The sequence below is a fragment of the Plecotus auritus genome (genome assembly GCF_963455305.1).
Source record: "Plecotus auritus genome assembly, chromosome: 8".
NCBI classification, from domain to species: domain Eukaryota; kingdom Metazoa; phylum Chordata; class Mammalia; order Chiroptera; family Vespertilionidae; genus Plecotus; species Plecotus auritus.
Window position 1 is genome coordinate 153,169,467 of NC_137782.1, and position 21,067 is coordinate 153,190,533.

At 39.8% G+C, this 21,067-nt stretch overlaps 1 protein-coding gene and 1 long non-coding RNA gene across 3 annotated transcripts in view; one reads left to right on the top strand and one right to left on the bottom strand.

Moving 5' to 3' along the window:
• The first annotated feature begins 424 nt into the window (after positions 1–424).
• On the top strand, positions 425–11,054 carry LOC308255551. The gene is made up of 3 exons (XR_013961368.1): positions 425–1,185; positions 8,445–8,534; positions 9,411–11,054. It is a non-coding gene; the product is annotated as an uncharacterized lncRNA (long non-coding RNA).
• The window catches only part of EML4 (EMAP like 4), a 152,830-nt gene continuing 135,994 nt past the window's right edge, over positions 4,232–21,067 (bottom strand). For both annotated transcript variants that reach the window (XM_080683151.1, XM_080683150.1), the window contains 4 exons: positions 11,368–11,455; positions 10,839–10,937; positions 7,646–7,776; positions 4,232–6,974 (listed from right to left, as the gene is read on the bottom strand). In XM_080683151.1, the coding sequence (XP_080539277.1) occupies positions 6,501–6,974; positions 7,646–7,776; positions 10,839–10,937; positions 11,368–11,455 (792 nt within the window). In that variant the 3' untranslated portion in view covers positions 4,232–6,500. The remainder of the gene's footprint in view (positions 6,975–7,645; positions 7,777–10,838; positions 10,938–11,367; positions 11,456–21,067) is intronic.

Sequence of the window (21,067 nt, forward strand, 5' to 3'; positions counted from 1 at the left end):
GTCTGCCACTGACGGAGAACCTTCAGTCATTATGAAGGCGGCCGCGAGCATCAGGTAGTGTCACCAGAGACAGACCAGCACTCACCACCTTCGCCGCGTCCCGTCCGCTCTAATCCTCCTGTTCTTCTACACGCATCTGCGAAAGTCTCCTCCTCTCTCCCACCCTGCGCTCACCGCTCACTCTGACCTCCGCTCCGCCTCCACACAGCAGTGATGTCAGGACTCCGCATAACGTCACTGGTTGCTAGACGCCAGTCGGGGCGGCCCTAGCGACCAGTTTACGGTAAATTAATTTTCATTCTGAGACAGAGCCTGGGGGCCTTATTTTCGGGGGGATGCCTTATATTTCGCTCAGGAAACCTGTAAGTGGGTCTTATTTTTGGAGGATGTTTTATTTTCGGGGAAACACGGTATATACGTGTTTGAAATGTACAGCTGGTAAACTTTCTATACTATGTATAGAGCCCTGAGCTTTATCCAAGTTTGCATATATCAATAATTTGTTTTCATTAAGCAGTAGTATTCCATTGTATGGGTTCTACACTATTTCTTAAATATCAAAATTTAACCTTTTGGATGTTATCTGTTATAGAATTTAAGCAATGGATGGGTGTTTCCAATAGATGACCAATCCATGATTCCTTAATAGGAATATTTTCACATTTCAAATCATATACTATTTATTAGCACGTAGTGTTAATTTTCAAATTTTGAGGGAAATTAGAACGGTTGTCTTTCCCACCTTTCCAGGTTACATGCTCCCTGAAGGCAGGGCTGTATCTTAGTTATCATTAGATTGCCTGTGGGGCCCAGCATGGTTCCTTGCATGAGATAGGTCTGTATATGCCTCATCAATGGATGACTTACTCCCCAGGATTCAGAGTGGCTGCCACTTTGAAACTGTTGGCAGCATAATACATTTTTATTGTAGAGACTGAAGTCTGCAGAAGGAGGACCTGCCTTACCTGGGCATCTGAATGACAAGTTATGTTAAGTGAAGTAGTTCTACAATTGATCTGGTAAGAGAATGTCAACTTCTGTTCCCTTGCTTCCATCCAGGTTTCCAAGGCTCCCACCCAGTGTCGGCTAAATGGACAGCCCGTGCAGAGGCAGGCTGTGACCTCTCCCAGGATGCATTCTGGCTCAGTGGCTATGTGACTATCAAGAATTAAATGGGATGACCAGGTATGAGGGTTTTGCTTTTTATTAAAAAGTTATTTTTCCTCGAGGTCATTTCTTTTAGCGATCCCTTTGTTTTCAGTTCAGATCTGGTGAAAGTAAACTCTGATCAGCACCACCAGTTATCCATATTCATCTGTCAATGGATGGCTCCCTAGTGAAGTCTATTTTTAGGACTATGTGTTTACATTGCTGAGGGAGAGGAGATGCAAAATAAAAGCCAAGTGGCCCAGCATGGGGCTGGGAGAACCTCCAGGCTTGCCACCGGGCAGTGTGAGATGGGGAATGAGGCAACGTGGGAAAAGCACGTGGCCACTGACAGAAAGAAGCTGCCATGCTTTTTGTGTGAAATGGAAATTGCTCAAAAGTTGTAAAATAAGGAAGCAGAATCTCTGTACAAGTAGGTTTAAATGGAGCAGTAAGGACTCAGTACTCATGTGCATTTCTGGCCCACGAAGGCAGGAAGAGCAGGCAGTCACTGCAGCAGGTGTCAGAATGTGAGGTGAGAGGCGGGAAGCTCCTCAGCTCTGCGCTTGGCTGAAGGGGTGGAAGGAGGGGACTGGTGCACAAGCAGGCCCCTTCAACTTTGTGGCACTGTTCAGAGCCCAAAGCTGCCTTTTGCAAAGCCTAATCACTTTCTGTAGTTCTTTATGATCGTCTTAAATCTTTCCTACCAGAAGCTGAATCACTCTAGTCTTTCCTGCAATAATAATCACTAGCTTATTGTCTTACAGTAAACATCTGTAGTGCACTAGCAGGACCTGGCTTCAAATCTTGGAGCAGCTACTTGCTTTTAGTGTAACCTGGCTTCTCTGTACAAGTTTCCTTGTCTATAAAATTGAGATAATGGGATTGCACGTAAAGCACTTAAGTGTTAGCTATTATCATTGAATAGCATTTAGTTATATGGATATACTGTATTTTAAACATTGAGTACTTCGGTAGTTTTTTTGGTTTTGCCCATTTCATGTTTTGTCCTTTGAGATATGGAAATGGTAATAAAGATTTTCTGCCAGACTTCTGGATTGGTAAAGTAAAAAAAAAACAAAACAAGAGAACCTAACAATGTGTTCAGGGAGCCATGGTCTCCTGAGGACGCCACCCATAGGTACAGAAATGAAACAGACATTTCTAGGAGACAGGCATTCTTTAATCCATTTGGGATTATTTCTCTATCTTCTTTATACCAGAGCATTTAAGGTTATTGTACAGGTCTATTAATGCAGGCAGAGTAGAAATTCCGGTTTCCTTTGGAAAAGGTGAACTGATGAGCACAAAAGGTATAAATTATCTGAGACTCCTGAGCGAGCAGGAGCTACCCCTTTACATAGGGCTGCATCAATGACCTTTCTATGCTCCTTGAAGGCTTATTCCTGGGCATCCGAGACACAGTAGGCTTCTCTTGCAGGGCTTGGTGTCTGGGACAGTGCAGCGATCTCACCCACTCCTGGACTGAGGCTTGAGACTGACAGACCCTCTGCTGTTTTGCTTATCTTCCCCCAATCTGTGAATCTGTACCATCATCCTTTCCTGCTTGCTACCTGTTATCTGAACATGTCTTTCTCGCAGTGTAAGTGGAAGAAGAGTGAGCTTTAAAGTTATAAAACATGAAGTCCTGGCATGGCCTTTATCTAGGTAAAACATGGTCAGTTAAGACATCTTCCCAACCACTTCCTTGCCTACAGGGACACTAACACCCCGCACCACTAAATGAACCAGGGTGCGTGGGGCATGCTTGGCGGCACAGGGGCTGCTCTTCAGCCTGTCTTCTTTATCCTAAACGTGTTACCTTTACTCCTCTTCCTTTTAGTTCCAGCTTTAAGCTGGAAACCCCATTTCTTCTAGAAATATTTCCAACACCTCAGTCACTGTTTAAGAGGGTTTGTCTGGTGTCCATCAGGCATTTTGTTTCAGAATTGGTAAAAGAGGAATTCCTACCCAGGACAGCCTCTCATGGGTTAGTTCGTATAGGCATACCTTGGAGGTACTGAAGGTTTGGTTACAGACCACTGCAATAAAGTGAGGCACATGAATTTTTTGGTTTCCCAGTACATATAAAAGTTATATTTACACTATATGTAGTCTAAGTGTACAATAGCAATATGTATAAAAAAGGTGATATTTAAAAAATGCTAAGCATCATCTGAACCTATTGGAATATTGTGCTGATAGATGTTTGATGCAGGGTTGTCAAAGAAAACAAAAAACATCTGCAAAGTGCAGTAAAGCGAGATAGGCCTGTATATGTGTGTGGCTGTATCCGCCACCAAAGGTGAATAAGGTAATGATGAATACCCCATCATTTCTTTTTTTTTTTTTTTAAATATATTTTATTGATTTTTTACAGAGCGGAAGGGAGAGGAGGGACAGAGAGTTAGAAACATCGATGAGAGAGAAACATCGATCAGCTGCCTCTTGCACGCCCCCTACTGGGGATGTGCCCGCAACCAAGGTACATGCCCTTGACCGGAATCGAACCTGGGACCCTTGAGTCCGCAGGCCGACGCTCTATCCACTGAGCCAAACCGGTTTTGGCATACCCCATCATTTCTTGATTATAAAGCTGGGGAATAAATGGAATACTCTCTAACTCTTCAAAAAGAAAAATATGTAGCAGCCGATTTATGGTTCTGGTATACACGGGATCCTTGTCACTAAACAACATGGGAGAGATGGAGAAATCAGGGGATACACGGTCCTACTGAGTTCAAGGATTTCACAAAGGCTAATACTGGGAGGCAGTGGAATCAGGATCACTAGGATTATCCAATGTTAAACATTAGAGAAAGTACAGACATGAAATAAATTAAAGTGAAGCTATTTCCTTATTAAATGGAAGCATAAATCAGAAGTAATTTCCTCTAATATTGTGAGATGGAGTTTTTTACTATCAGAATGGTTATATCCGTAACAGCAACTGTGATCAACTGATAATTGTCATGTTTTCTAATAAAGGGACAGTCATGGCAACTAGCAATATAAATGAAGAAAGAGTTTAAGGTACATTTAGAGAGACAAACGAAACATTTTGATTATTTTATTTTTTAATCTTCAAAATTTTCTGCCATGAGACAGGAATGCATGATAGAAATGGCTCAACATCTTCACATGAAACACTTGGATTCATTTTCATTCACAAGTTTTTCTAAAAACTACAATTTCATAATCCCACCACTTCCAACCATCATCACAGATTTGATTGACTGTTAAACAGTAGTTGCCAGCAAGAGCTGGAACGCTTTCTGCGTATTAGTAGTGTCTTAAAACTACCACCCAAGAGTATCACGATTATAAATTTCGTTGTACACAGCAACCCCAAAGGTGACTGATGTCCCCACATAAACTCCCTGGTTGTCATTGAGAGCTTGAAGAAATGCTTTTCTACTTGTTCATCTCATAGTATTTTTCTTGTAGGGAACAGCACATGCTGACCTGATAATTTAGTCACCACTGCTAATAGGCAAATATATATGCCTGATACTGATGCTCTCTCTGATAATTATGTACAGAACACACTGAAAAAAAAAAAAAAAAGGGTTGCTTGGAATCTACCTCTCTTCTGTTGAAGAGAGCTACTTTGAGGTTTTTTTTGAACAGTTGTAAACAAAAGGAAAGAGATACACACAAACATATATCTATACACCTAGAGATATACATTGAATATTTTCAATGTGGTGTATATCTGCTTATATAGAGATACACACAAACACAGAGTAAGTGTCTATACTTACCCCTTCACACATACCCACACCCTTACATACAGCACGTGAATATAAATGTTGTGAGTGTCCTTGGGAGTTCACTGGAGTTTGTATATTACCAAATGATGATGAAATACCTGATTTGTATTACTCCTGAGAAGATACTAGAAGGGAATGACAGTTCTGATGCACTTTGGAATGGCACAATCACGTAAACACTTGCATACTTAAGACTTCTGAACTCATCCAAAGTTTCTAAACATATTCTAACAACAAAAAAAAGGTATCAAAACTTGCAGCAAGTTAAAAAATAAAACAGTTTTTTATAATCCAAGTATAAACAAACATATAGGAAATGAATATTTGTCAGTAATTTTTTTTAAAGTAGGGAAACAGGTACTTAAGAAAAACAAAGTCATCTGACAAAACTTAAAACAAAAACAATGCATAATAATACATGCATTGCCTAAACAAGCAGAGGATAACCACATTAGAATTGTAAGGCTTATAGCAACTTCCACCAGAGAAAAATGACCATATATAGCAAATCTGTTAAGTGTGCAATTTATAAAAGGAATTATGACTGTTATTCACACTTCTGTAAAAAAGAATTTGCAATTTGCTGAGTATCTTATCCCTCAATATAATTAATCTGTGTAAAAATTACAGCTAAGCCAATAAACTTCAAGCACCAATTTAATCATTTAAACTTACTGTATTTATATTTCTGCTATTATTGAGGGAACAAATTATGTTGAAGTCTAAACTAAAATCAGCCTAGTAATTACAATTTAGTTTTATAGGCATGCGGTTTCTTTTTCCTTACATCCCCACAAATGCCAAACATTTAAAAATGTTCAGGCCAGTAAAGGAATCCTTGGAGGAATCCATTATTTCTGCGTATCAATGGTTTAATATACATTAAAAGCTCTGTAACAAACCAATGCTTTCTTAGTTCTAAGATAAAATAGATTCGCACACAAGAAATTAAGAGACTGCTCCTCATTATGACTTAGAAAAGGCAGCACCTATATAGTAGACTAACAAGCAGACCTGGCTATCTACCGTAGTGTAGGAAATGGCATTATTATTCAAGAAGGCAACTCCACTGCCAGTGGCAATACTGAGTTTTTCTTAACTGAAAAATTTCCACTACACATTTGGGGTAGGAGGATATCTCAGTAAGGGAGGTTTTTTTTTGTTTTTTTTTCTTTTCTGATATATTTTTCTGCACCAGGAGAAAAGTAGCAGTCTGAGCCAGTAGATGAGTAACAGTATTTGTGATGCCTCTGGTTGTTCCTGAAGAAAACATGTTCAGATAACAAGGGGTTTGTTTTAAATCAATACAACTGCTGTTTTGCTTCCAGTATTTACATCACACCACTTACACACATAGTAATTTCTGAGACAACGTTTCACTCTTTCCTACTATTAAGTTTGGTTCATCTTCAACGCACACCAAAATGAACCTTTAGGTCGGTTCCATTTGATTGAAGATGACACTACTGAAGAAAACTAATCACATGGGAACCAAAAATCTTGGTCAGTAGAGATCCTCCATCATTTCCTGTCCTGTTATCTGAACTCTAGCTCAATATCACATACACTCAAGCCCTGGTGTTAGGATAGAGGTGGAGGGTCTTGCTGGTCCTCAGTAAGAGGGCCTTCACTCTGCTCCCGGCTCATCTCATTGGATGGCTCTTCATAAACAGGCTCACCGAGGTCTTCACTGCCCCCTTCGCTCTGCTCCTCACTGTGGTCTTCACTGGGCTCCACAATCTGTTCCAGATTGTTCTCCAGAAGTGTGGGAGAATTGCTTATTCTATTTGCTTCTTCAGCTGTCTCACTTAAGGGCTGGGAAGGAGGCGGTGTGGGAGTATCAGATTGCATGACACTTTCAATGGAAGAGATGGGGGCTTTGGTTAAAGTAGTATCCACTACAATCTCGTTTTGAGGCATAGACAACTTTTCCACAAGTTTCCACTGAATGATGCTCATGTCTTTTCCACCAGTTGAAATCAGGTGACTGTCATTATGAGTGAAACTGACATTGGTGACATGGCTGCTGTGGGCACTGTACTTGTGACTGGGAGCCTATATGAAATAAATCAGACAGGAAAATTAAACTCATTCTTACATGCCTGCTTACAGCAATGGAGGTGACAAGGTAAAGAGGCAATTCAGCTCGTAAAACAGGAAATCAAAGCCACAAGTCATCCAATCTGAGGAATAAAGCTAGCAGCAATTTCCCTTTAATACCTGTTTATTTAGGAGAAATAACGCATAACAATTAAGACATGTATACTTCAGATTATATAGTTAAAAAAATAAAAGCCCATCTCTTTTGGAGAAAAAGTTCGTATACTTAGTAACTATTCTATTGGATGGCCAGGGAAGAATTTACTAGGTTGGCAGGATTATAGGTGATTTAGGAAATAGTTCTCATGAGTTTTATAATGCTGATCACAGATGTAACAAAATATGTTTAGGAGAAATTTAAAACTGCCAAAATGTAAACAAATGCACAATAAACAAAAATGAATAAACTGTCATCAGCTGCCTTCTATAATTATCTTGTCCTTACTGAGGAAAGAGAAGACAAGCAATGCCTGGACACTCATAGATGGATGGCCCTGTTCTCCCCCTGTGCATCCCAGTATCATGGACAGTGATTAGGAACCCTACAAATATTTTAGTGCCACTGACACAAAATTATCCTCAAACAAAAAGCGCTGTAATGCTAGTTTTTATTAAATTAATTTTACCTTTGCTTTGGAGCAGGGATATTGAAACAGATGGACTTTGCAAAAGTCATCAGCAACAGCTATCACCTTCCTATTGTGGGATCGCACCAGTGCATTGATATCTGTCCCATCAGATCCTTCTGGCCAGACACCTTTGATATGGGAACATAGGGGTGCAGAAGAATTAGCCTGAAAAATATAACTTATAACTGTGATGCTATATAGGTTTATTTAATTTTAGGACCTTACTAATTTTCATCTGTGTTCAAACTCTTAGCTGCTAACATTTTCCCCTTACAATTTCTTAGTGGCTCAACACTTTATTCAAATGTTTTACCCAAAGTCTAACTAATAATACTATCTAATAAAAGGGTAATATGCAAATTGACCATCACTCCACAACAAAGATGGCAGAGGCCACAGCCAATAAGGAGGGAATATGCAAATTGATGTGACAAAGATGGCGGTGGCTGGGACACTGGCGCAGAGCGGCCGGGGTGGGGTAGGACGCCTGCTATGAGGGAGGGGGGGACAGGAGATGGAGGGAGCTACAGGAGGATGGCAGGGCCAGAGCGAAGGCGGCGGCCAGAGCGAAGGCCTGGGTCCCGGGTGCCTGAGGGAAGCTGGTGCCGGCAGCCAGGGGAAGGAAGGCCTATTCTTGCACGATTTTCATGCATTGGGCCTCTAGTAAAATTATAAATCTAAATAGCCTTATGATGGAAGATTTAATGATACAAAAGTACTCACTAGTAACCAGCAGGTGGTGCTAAAGTAACTTTAGTTTTAAGCTTAACTCACCAATAAGCTCTTCCTTTTTCAGGTTTCTAGTTCGGGAAGTTCTCAGTGACTCGTATAGCACGGTGCAAAAACAAAGCTGTGGGACTCACTAATTCTTCAAAGTGGACTCTGGGTAAGCTGTGTAAAATTTACATCCTCTCTCACAGAGAGGCACTTTAAAGAAAACCTTACAGAGAATCTAGTCTACCTGATATCCCATAGAAATTTCTGGTAACTATTATTTATGTCCAAAGATAAGCAAACTTAATTTTAATCTTTATCAGGCATTGGTGGTTATGTTCAACATAGCACAAAATTCTATTAGATTAAAACTATGGATTATATAGGGTTGAAGTGCTGGCCTCCTGTGGGTCAATGCTACTTTAGAGAACAATTATGTTTGGTAAATTTGGTAAAATAAATTGGAACACTTCTGAATAATAAGTATTACATATTGCTTCATTAAAATAACTAGGTAAGTTATTAGTTACTGGCCACTGCCTTAGTTTCATCCAGAATAATGAAATTGTTTATGGAATAGTCAGGGTTATTTTGTTTTTCATTTCTTCCTAGCCTAGTAGGCTTCTCCATCTCTATAGCAGTTGTATTTAGAACAAGCACCGACAATGGATTATTTTTCCAATGCACACAGCATAAAGAAGTGTTCAGATCTATACTTATGCTGGATGTGAGAGCTGTTTTCAGAAGGCAGAGATAGACTGTTAAAAGGAAAAGTATTAATATTTGGGTATTGCTTTAGGTATTTGTGCTACATCCTTTTTATTGTATTTACTGAGTATAACACTTATTTTTAATTCTCTGCAAACATGGCTTTATTATTTTAATGTTTCCATTTATCCTCTAACTTTTTCAGAAGGACACCTACCGACTGGGAAAGGCTTAGTTAGAAAACTGTCAGGACAGATTTCTAGGAATGTCCAAACATCAGATAAGGATCTCCAAATTTCATCTTTAAATAATATCTACTAAAACTGCCTTTTTATTTCAGCAAATGGTGCTTGGACAACTGGATATTCACATACAAAAACTAACAATAACAACTGCTGACAAGATGTGGAGAAGCTCAATCCCAACTGCTGGTGGGAATGTAAATGGTGCAGACACTTTGGGAAACAGTCCAGCAGTTCCTCAAAAGGTTAAACACAGTTACCATTTGACCTTGCCATTCCACTTCTAGGTACATACCCAAGAGAAATGAAAACATGCTTACTCAAAAACTTACACATGCTTGTTTATAGCAACATCCTATCTAATAAAGAGGGAATATGGTAACTGACCCTCACGCCGTCGCAAAGATGGCGGCGCCCACAGCCAATAAGGAGGGGATATACTAATTGACTACCACGCCCTCAAAGATGGTGGTGCCCAGTCCCCTCAGCCCCTCTGGGGTGGCCGCTCTGCGCATCTGCCTCCAGAGTCCCCCAGCTCCCTGAGCCCCCCAGCTGCCCAGGGCCAGCCCAAGGTGCAGGCGAGCCTCGGATGGCAGCTGCTCAGCCACCCAGGGCCATCCAAGGCTCAGGGAACCAGGGCTGGTCGAGGCTTGCTGCCGGCAGTGGCAGCAGCAAAGGTGTGATGGGGCGTCACCTTCCCCTGATCACTGGGTCACCTCCTGCCCCTGAGGGCTCCCGGACTGTGAGAGGGGGAAGGCTGGGCTGAGGGACGCACCCCCTCCAGTGCATGAATCTTCATGCGCTGGGTCTCTAGTTATTTATAATAGCTGAAAAGTGGAAACAACTCAAGTGTCCAACTGATGAATGGTAAAACAAAATGTGGTATAGCCATACAACAGCTATTATTCAGCCATAAAATGAAGTACTGATCCATGCTACAGCACGGGTGAAACTTGAAATATGCTAAATGAAAAAAGCCAGTCTCAATGGATCATATATTACATGATTCCATTTATAAGTACTATCCAGAATAGACCAATCATTAGAGGAAGTATAGATTTTAGTGGTTGCTATGGGGTGGTGGAGGAGGGAGTGACTACGAATGGGTGGTGGGTTTATTTTTGGAGTGATGAAAATGTACTGAAATTAGTGATGATGGAAGCACAACTGTGAATATACTAAAACCACTGATTTGTGCACTTTAGCTGCACTATAGAGTATGTGAATGATACCTCAATAAAGCTGTTATAAAAATGCCTTTACAAATTTAAGTTTCAATTTTCACTTATAGAAAAAAAATGGACAGGCAATCTGTGCTATTATGTAAAATTCCTTTCTCTTATTTATCAAGGGCCAAAAGTCTGGGTTCTGCAGAGAACAAACCTTGTACCAGTTTAATTTCTCTGAATCTGGCATTGATAGTGATAACATGAAAGAACACATATAGACTATTTCATTTAGGAATTCAGGCAAATAATTATCTATAAAACCCCACAACCTTTTCCCACCAGGTTTCACGTCCTTACCAAAGACCTGAAAGCCTAGTACACAGGTGTATGTTGTCCAATCGATGTCCTTACACTCTGATCGATTCCTGATTAGTTTGCAGCCACCTGGAATGTTCCCTTTAAATTTAGAAACAGGAAGTATAATCAGTGTTTGTATATGAATGTATATGATTCAAACTAGCCACGTTTACTTGGATTTATAATCCATACACTGAAAAACATTAAGACACATTTAAAAAGGAAAAAAAAAAGAGTTTACTTTAAAACACTTTTTCCTATCTCCAGAAAGAGTAAATGCAAAACCATTCAGAGCAGCATCAATCTCGCTGAGTTGATTTCTTATGACATGTCTGCACATTCAAATTAACTCATTCCTTTTTTGGAGAAGTGAAGCACATTTGAGATTCTCATTCCTTAGTTCAGAGTAACATATGCTGTCAGGCTAGAGAGGCCAACATGCATGCTCCGCACAATTCATATTGCACACAGCCCGCTCATTAGTGCCCCTGGCAGACACCCTCAGCCACACATGATCATTCATACTTACAGTACAATATTTCATAGTCTCCCGAGTTAGACATTATATACTTGTTGTCTGGGGACCAGTCAAGGTGTGTGATATAGCTGGAATGTCCCTAGGAAACAGTAGATAGATCACCTATTAGAAAGCATGTAGAGTTTGAATAATAAAAAGTTCAATAATTAGCCAATACTGTTTTCTGAGTAGCCATTCACCTGGAATTCCTAATGTATAGAGAGCAGTATCATAACCTGTAGAACTGAACAGGGCTCACAGCAGCTCTTTAGTCCCTTTTCACTCTATCTCGTTGGGAGCCAAAGATGCAGGTATGCGAAGATGCCACTGATACCTGAAGAGTTCAAGCAGAACTCAAGCTAAGGAGGTCTCACCACAGTGGAAATGGTAAGCACTGGGAACCTGGGAGTATCCTGTTGGCCTCTCCTCTTAGATACCAGCAACTATTTATCTGTTAGGGACTTCCAAGAAAGACAGCCTTGAAAACTTGTGCCTTAAAGGACACTGTGACAGGTACCATACCCTCAGGCCATATTTCAGATCACTGATGTCCCTGTTAGAGTCACTTCATTTTTGAGAATGAAGTACTGGTCCCAGGTTGTTCATAGAGTACCATTTTCCTGGGCTGCTTCTTGAGTATCCAAGGCACATCCCAGAGGCACACATACAACAGTCTCCTAGAACAGTGGTCGCCAACCGGTGGTCCGTGAGGTCCGAAAGGTTGGCGACTGCTGTCCTAGAACACTCCTATCTCCAGAGAATATTCTGGCAGTCACCCAACATTGTACTCCTTCAGAACAGCTGGATCCAATATAATCACCTGACTCCTTACAACATTCCTTCAACAGGAAGACAGTGATCTTTTTCTGCTTAGGTTTTACTAATACTATGGGAACTGAAAGCCTCCTAAATGCTGTTATTTTGTTGGCATCACATATACGCAGCTGATTTCCAATAAACTATTTCAGATAAATCACATAGGTCTTACCGGTTTACCAAAGTCAATGGAGACTCAAAATCACTTTTCATCTCTTACAGTCTATGGTAAAACATACTTAATTTATAATGTACTTTTTCAATTACTAGCTTTCAGTGCATGTGGTTTTATTTTTTAAGTTAATAAATTTAAAATACTTTAGGCATAGTTTTTAATGATTTATACAAAGTATTCTAATTATTCTAGTACCCTTCTGAAATCTAATGACATGTCCTAAAACCTCTCTGGAGCTACGATCTCCCCATAGCGCTGCATGGCAAATACATATATTTAAATAAATTTAAACTATATGAATTTGAAAGCTAAAGAAGTTTCCTGAAGTGGTACACTGAAAAACAGATTGGGAACCACTTGCTAGGCACACAGGCCTACCAACTTAGTAAGAAATCAGTTTTCAAAGCCAGAAAGACACGTGGTTACTGGATGTTTTCTGAATACAGCAGAAGGACAGAGTTCACACATACCCTTTTCATAGTTCACATGAATCTGATGCCTTGCTCTGGCATCTGTAGAAGCCATGCTTCCAAGAGAAGAAAACTTCTGCTACATGAGTGAAGGATTTAACCAGATCAGTCATGGCGAAGAATTGTTGCCCAAGAACTACTCATCCTAATGCAGAAGTATATAAAAAATTATCTGAATCTCTTTAGTAGCATTAAAGATCAAAAGCATAATATTCATGTAACTTACATCTGTGTTGGACACAGAACATATTTAGAACACAAATCAATGTAAAGTATTCTCAAAATCAGTGTGTCCCTGCCCACTCAACTCACAGGTCATGGAAGGTACGTGCACAGCTCGTGGGCAAAGAGCCTCAGACATCATCGCAAGGCCAGAGACATAGTTGGGAGCAAGACCCTGCATACCTCCTTAAAAAGAAACGGAATATTTTCTAAGCTGGCACCTTCATTCCTGCCATTAACTGGCTGAGTGATGTGACTACAATAATAGTCACATATGACGAAGCCCAAAAATACTACTACAGAAAAATCAAATATTTTAGCTAAATCTTTGTTAATGGCATGGAGGATCATCTACTCAGCGGTTACAACCGTACCAAAGCCCAGAGTTAGGGATCTATTTTCCTTAGTAGGTATCCAGGTGTCCCCTCACCATCTACAACGATGCTGTCCAATGGAACTTTCCACAGCGGTGAAAATGTTTCTGTGCAGTGTAACGCAGCAGCAACTAACCATCTGTAGCTTCTGAGTGCTCAGAATGTGGCCAGTACTCCAGGGCACTGAACTATGCTTAATTTCATAAGCAGAAAGTTGTGGTTAGTAGCTGCAATGCTAGATAACACAGGTAGAGAACAGTTCATTCTTTCTCTACTGATTTCAGATATCTTTTTTATTACCTAGCAAATTACCACATAAGCAGAGATCTGTTTCTGGATTCTTCTTTCTATTCCGTTAGTCTGTTTGCCTATTCCCAGCCAACTGTGATAGTTTTGTGGTATGTGGAAAGTTTCATATGACTTTCAGAACCATTTTATCAAGCTCATAAATATGTTGAAAATCTGAGTGCATCAAATTTAGAGAATAATTTACAGAGATATTTTTATCAAGTGTTTTCATCTAGAAACATGTCTCTATTTTTAGTTCTGTTTTGTCTTTCAGCCATGTTTTACTTAGCTTCCTGTGCTTTCCTTGCTACATTTATTTACAAAGCATCTAAGGTTTCTGTTGCTCTTGCTAATAGGGTTTTCCTCCACTGTAGTTTTGATGTGCTTTTGCTGGTTTGAGAGAAAGCTGATCTTTAGAGTGTAGACTGAGAGTTGCTTATTTAATCCAGTCTGCCCTTTCCTTACGTGCCCAGCTAAGGCACTATTTCCTAAACTCCTTTGCAGCCAGAGGTGGCAGAAGTCATTGAGTGGGGCTTCCAGGAAAATTTTCAGAGAACTGACTTAGCAGGAGGAGGGCCTTTTCTTCCTGCAACTGGGATGTGATGACAGGAGTCCCAGCATCTTACTGAGGATGATGGAGTAGAAAGAAAGAAGGATCCTGAGTCCCTGACAACATTATAATTCCTGTTATTAGTAATACTGAATCCTACTGCCTTGTTGAAATACTGATCAGTCTTATGGATTATTTTCTTGGAGATGGTTAAAAAGTCTTCTTTGCATATAAGTATTTTCAATTACCACAGTCCTGGCATAAAGAACACTTTAACTTTTACCAGCACTGCTTGCCTATCCTAACAGACTTTATAATGCTTTTGATTTTTAGTACATCACTGCAACTTTGATACACTGTATCTGCTAGGTTCAGGTCTTTGAACAGCAGTGTTAAAAAGTACACAGGAATTTGAGGCGAACAGCTAATGCTGCACTGAGGTGCACAATAAAATAATCTTAATTCTATTGCACACAGAATAGAACCTTTAGGTCAATCAGAATAACTAAACTCTTTCAAGGAAAATACACAATTGTCCGTAATCAGAAAATAATTTTGAACTTTCATAGATTTATGTTAAATTCATGTTAAAAACACCCCTAGGTACAACCCAGGGCTCATCTAGTTACCGAGAATAATGCTACCTGAGATTTACTTTCTATGCTTAGGGCATTAAGTTTAAGTTCCTTACATACACTATCAGCTCTAAATCTCATAGCAACCTTGATGAAGTAGGCAAAGAAGTGAAGTCACATAAAGAAATGGAGCCAGCCCACCTGGCGTGGCTCAGTGGTTGAGCGTCAACCTATGAACATGGAGGTCATGGTTTGATTCTCGGTCAGGGCACATGCCCAGGTTGCAGGCTCGATCCCCAGTGTGGAACATGCAGGAAGCAGCTGATCAATAATTCTCTCTCATCTTTTTCGTTGTTGCTGTTAATCCTCGCCTGAGGATATTTTTCCATTGATTTTTAGGGAGTGGGAGAGAGAGGGAAAGACAGAAACATCGATGTGAGAGAAACATATCGATTGGTTGCCTCCTCCTGCACAAGCCCTGACCAGGGCACGGGCTGGGGAGGAGCCTGCAACCAAGATATGTGCCCTAGACCAGAATCGAACGCGGCCTACACTCTATCCACTGAGCCAAGCCGAGTAGGGCCTCTCTCATCATTGATGTTTCTCTCTCTCTTTCCCTTCCTTTCTGAAATCAATAAAAATATATTTAAAAACAAAAAAGTAGCCAAAACCGGTTTGGCTCAGTGGATAGAGCATCGGCCTGTGGACTGAAAGGTCCCGGGTTCGATTCCGGTCAAGGGCATGTACCTTGGTTGCGGGCACATCCTCAGTGGGAGGTGTGCAGGAGGCAGCTGATCGATGTTTCTAGCTCTCTATCCCTCTCCCTTCCTCTCTCTGAAATAGCAATAAAATATATTAAAAAATAAATAAAAAAATAAAAACAAAAAAGTATTGGAGCCAGAGTTCAAACCCAGATCAGATGATGATTCTGGAACAAATTAAACCCAGCACTGAAATCATGCTGATCTCTCACTCATTTCTGTAACATTGATGACGAGCAGAAAGCAATGTAAAAGTAGCATTTAAAAAAAGGAATTTATAAGTAATTAAGGAACTTTTCAGTACATTTTCAAAACAGTACAGGAAAGGCTGAGGTCAAGAAACACTATATGGAAAGGAATAGAACTAAAACCTCACAACACTCAAAACACAAAAGACTCGGGGATCTTTGAGAACATTAACCAGCAGTCTTTAAGTTCTTTTTAGCTCTAAAACCCTTCTGTCATATTAAATCATACTTGAGAAGCCCAGTATGTAAAGCAAATAAAATCAGATCCATGTGAGCCCCACCCCCCAATCCCAACCCCAAATCCTAGGGCTTTGCAGGAGACAAAGTAAAAAAAGCTTCTAAATCCAAAGCCTTAAAAGGATTTCTATAGCAGCAGTTACAAAATCAAACTGCTTACACAGTGAATATAGGATACAATCACGAACTCATGAATCCTATAATTTAGTCAAACTACTTTTTAAAATATTTACTAAACACTATGAAGATGGAAGTTCTCATGGGAAGTGAAATTAAAAAGGTCCTTCTAAATTACATGATGTAATAAGAGAAACAAAATGCCACAGAGGAGGCCATGGAGGTTTGGAGTGTGTGCTGGAGGGAGGTTTGAAGATAGCGTGCTTCCAGGGATACCCTCGGAAGTGAGAGGGCAGAGGCAGCCACAGGACCGGAAGTGAAAGGCTGGCGTAGAGGAAGAGTACACAGGATGGCTCCACTCACCTCTCTTCCCTTCAACTCCTCAGCCGACCCACAGAGGCCAGGTTCATGAAGAGCAAATTATTTCTTGGAAGATCACTGGGCCGGGCCCAGTCACGTACAGTAAACAAACCTGATGTGTGTGCTTGTGAGAAGGCATCATTTGCCAGTAACAGCAAGTACAAGAGCAGCTTCAGCAGAAAATATGTTCATTCACTCTTAACATAAACCTTTGAGGCAGCACATGTGAGCACTAATCTGTGAAAGCAAATACTGAGCTGTGCTCTATCTAAAAGATGAATGTCCTTGTTTCTACTGGTCCTATTTTGTTATTTGCTCCTAAGACAAAGATTGTCTTAGAACTAAATGCAGGGTTTAGAAATGGGAGAGAGAAAAGGGAAGTGGCATGATATGTGAAAAAGATGAAACCAATATGTTCAGCTAGACCCTCTAGCATACGCTGAGGTTTTCCCGAGTTCCAAGGATTGAACATAGACACATCAAAGTTTTAATTCAGACTGTATCACTTTTAGAGACTACTTAGTTTATGCATGTACTAATACTACAACGTAATTGAATTAATTCAGATTGGCTTGCTCAGCGGGGTTAGGACACAAAACAAAGGACTGTGATAAATGAGCTCCTGCTATAGTCGCTTCACTTTCCTTATTCACCAAATGAGGATGTTGACAAGATAATGCTCTCTTCTGCCCTTTATATGCTTAAAAATTTATGATTCTAAATAAGGTCAGACAACATTTCTAAAGAACACCTAGAAGAGGGAATATACAACAAATCTCTAAATTTAGAGTTTATGATAAGTTTTTCTAAATACTGAAATTTTAAGTGGGTAAGGATAAACTTCAGGAAGATTATGAAAGATATCTGGGGTCAGAAGAAAATGGAAATACATTTCAATGAATGGAAGAGCAAGTTTTGTGTGTTTATGGAAACTACAATTGGGTTTCTCCCCCAAATCTCTCAGAATTCAACTTTAGGATTAACATAAATCAGAAAAAAAAAGCAAAGAAGTAAGAGTCATAATAGCTCCAAAGCCGGCAAGTCTAAAGTACAATCTGACTGCATGTATGAATCTATCCAAAGACGGTATTATTCAAGTAGGGGTGTGGGGACGGTGGTCTGCAAGGAAAGAGGAGCCACAGAGGCAAATGTGGGCAGTACCCACCTAATGTCCAGAGCAGAGGGACCGCAACCAAGACCAGTTCCCGTGGCAGCTTTCACCCTACTGTGAGCTCACTCACCTTCTGATTATACTCGGATTTCATATGCACTCTTTTGCTTGCAGGGGTGGGGACCTTTTCTCTGCCAAGGGCCATTTAGATATTTATAACATCATTTGTGGGCCATTCAAAATTATCAACTTAAAAATTAGCCTGCTATATTTGGTCAAACATTTAATTAACTCACCCCTAATGCCTTGGCAGGGCCAAACCAAATGATTTGGCTTAAAGGGAAGTGCTGTCTAGACGCAGGGGTGGGCAAACTTTTTGACTCAAGGGCCACAATGGGTTCTTAAATTGGACCGGAGGGCCAGAACAAAAGCATGGATGGAGTGTTTGTGTGAACTAATATAAATTCAAAGTAAAGGAGCAGAGGGGAGAGCAAGAGAACCCTCCGCTCTTTCGGCTCCGCGGGCCGGATAGAACAGTCGAACGGGCCGGATCCGGCCCGTGGGCCGTAGTTTGCCGACGGCTGGTAGAGGATCCTCACATCCTGTCCCCTTGGCATTTATGTATTTTACTTTAAATGAATAAACTGGCATTCTGCATATGACTTGGAGTCCTGAGGCTTGCTTATAGAAAGAAAATTTGATTCATCAGAGGAAACTAGGATTCAGTTCCTTGCCAGTTATAGTTCCCGTTATAAACTGATGTTTTGGACACCAGCTTTGGAGAACTTGGATGGTGTTAAGTCCATTGTTCTGAAATGATCTTGTCTTGTTTCTCAGCTTATGAGACTGCAAGCAAGGCCTTGGCCTGTAATGACCTCCTCAAGCACACCACTGACTGGCCAACTGCCCTCCTCCAACAAGTGCTTCTTCATGTGCTTGGGTGCTGGTCATCTTCCCAACTGACATTCCCATAGAACATGATGCTGTGAAGAGGGACAAGCTCCACCTCCTGGTTACAATTTATCAGAGGGACATATTCTGAAATTCTAAATATGTTTCTGTGGCTATGGTGGTCACTTAAATGTTGACTCCTAACAGGAAAATATTGGAAATAAAACAGAAAATAGCATTTGTACTTGGAACGCCGAGAGTAGCTCCAGTAGCCACATTTTAACAAAGACCTAATCTTGGCAACAATCCCATAAAGTAGGAACTATTATAATCTCCAATTTTAAGATAATGGTATTAAGACTCATAGAAGTTAATTAACTTTCCTAAAGTCATAAATTAATAAATGGCAGAGCCAGCATTAGCCCAGTTTTGTCTGTCTTACAGCAGACAACAGATAAGAGAAGTGACCATGAAACTGTAAGACCAGCTGGTGAAAACAGACAGTAAGAAGCGACAGCTGGGAGCAAAGACAAAACAGAAGGTAATTAGAAAAGCGGAGTAACTGATCCTTTCATTACAGCCTCAAACAGTACTATAAACTTAAACAGTTCCTAGGGATATCTCAAAATAATCCTTTGAAATGCTCAAAAGATAAAAGCTGCCCAATCAGAGAAGGCCAAGTCTCAGGTAACTGATAAGCTTGCCATTTTTTAACACTTCCAAGGTCATTCTCATACAATGTTACGCATTGCTGCTTCCTTTCTGAATCAGTTGTGCTGTAAGAGCACAGTCCAATATACATATTGAAAAATCTAGGCATTATCATACATGAGAAAGTTTGCTCTACTACGATGAGAATAGGATTCAGGTCCCACATCTACCACTATGTCCGTATGTGACTAACAAGTCATTTATCTCCTCAAAACTCAGTATCTTCATCCATAAAATTAGGGTTAAGTACGTGCTACCTGTAAAATTTTATGATACCACAAGATTAAATTATATTTGATAGTCTGTTTATTAAAGACATGGACTTTATAAAAAGGCTGAGGTAAAAATTAAGGAAAACTTTGGTAATCTGAAAATTCCTTTCAGTGGAACCTTTTATTTAATCATGTTGTATAATGAAGTGTTATTATTATATTATTCTATATCACAAATATTAAAATAATAAATTGAGCCTGGCTGGCTTGGCTCAGTGGTTGACCTACAAACCAGGAGGTCAGAGTTGGATTCCCAGTCAGGGCATATGCCCCGGTTGCAGGCTCGGTCCCCAGTGTGGGGCATGCAGGAGGCAGCCAATCAATGATTCTCTCTCATCACTTATGTTTCTATGTCTCTCTCCCTCTCTGAAATCAATTAAAAAAAAAAAAAAATATATATATATATATATATATATATATATATATATATATATATATATAAATAAGTATAAATTGACTAAAAGATAGATTTAAGTAAATTAATAGAAATGATTCATAATTGCTGTCAAGGCAAACAAAAATATTTTGGATGAATTCTAAAACTTTGAGGTTGCTTGTAGACCAGATTATAGGTTGATTTTTAGCACATGATACAAATTATGCAAAAATATAAATGTTTCTTCTTCAAAAAGTAAATGGCCTAGGTTTTGCTTATTAAGAAAAGAAAAATGAATTCTTTCATTACCCTGAAACTATTTTGTGATAAAGGCTGCTAAAGAATCTGTGCAAATAATCGTTAATTCCAGTGATTTCCTAATCCTAAATTAATCTCCTGACACCGTACATATCAAGCTACCTCATTTTCTATGAAAATAGTTAACATATATGTGCCAAGCACTGTTCTAAGTATTTTATATGCATTAACTCGCATTAATCCAGTGAAGCAGAAACTATTATCCTCATCTTATAAGTGAGAAGACCAAAGCAGAAGGGTTAAACAACTTGTCCAAGGTCACATAAGCTTATAAATGGTGAAGTAAGAATTCAAACCTGTAGTCTGATTCCAAGTCTGTGCCTTTAACTATATTATGTGTACTAGTGCCTTTCTCATCATGACCTCAGCTCCAATGTGTACTTTTTTAGGACAAGGAACAAATCTTGCATATATTCCCAGTGCCTAGAACATTTATCTCATTAGCAGAGTACCTGCCATAAGGTAAGTAAGTACTCAGTATATTTAAAAAATTGAATCTAATCTTCATCTTAAAGTGATAAACTTGTCAATCTGAAATGGTAACAAATTGAAGAAAATGTTTGTTAATTCTCTTAATGCAGACAAGTATTTATATAAATTAGTTTAGCAGCAGAGAGGCGATACAGGATGCCAGGGTGGGCAGGAACATGGGACATTTGGGTTAAAAGTGAGTGATTGTTTAATTTCTGACTCATTCCATTTTCAAAATGTGTTATTCTAAGGGTTTCTAATAGAAAGATTTAAGAAACCACCTTAAAATTAGAGACAGACAAGTATTAAACTCCCATCAAAAAGAGAAAGCTGGGCCGAAACCGGTTTGGCTCAGTGGATAGAGCGTCG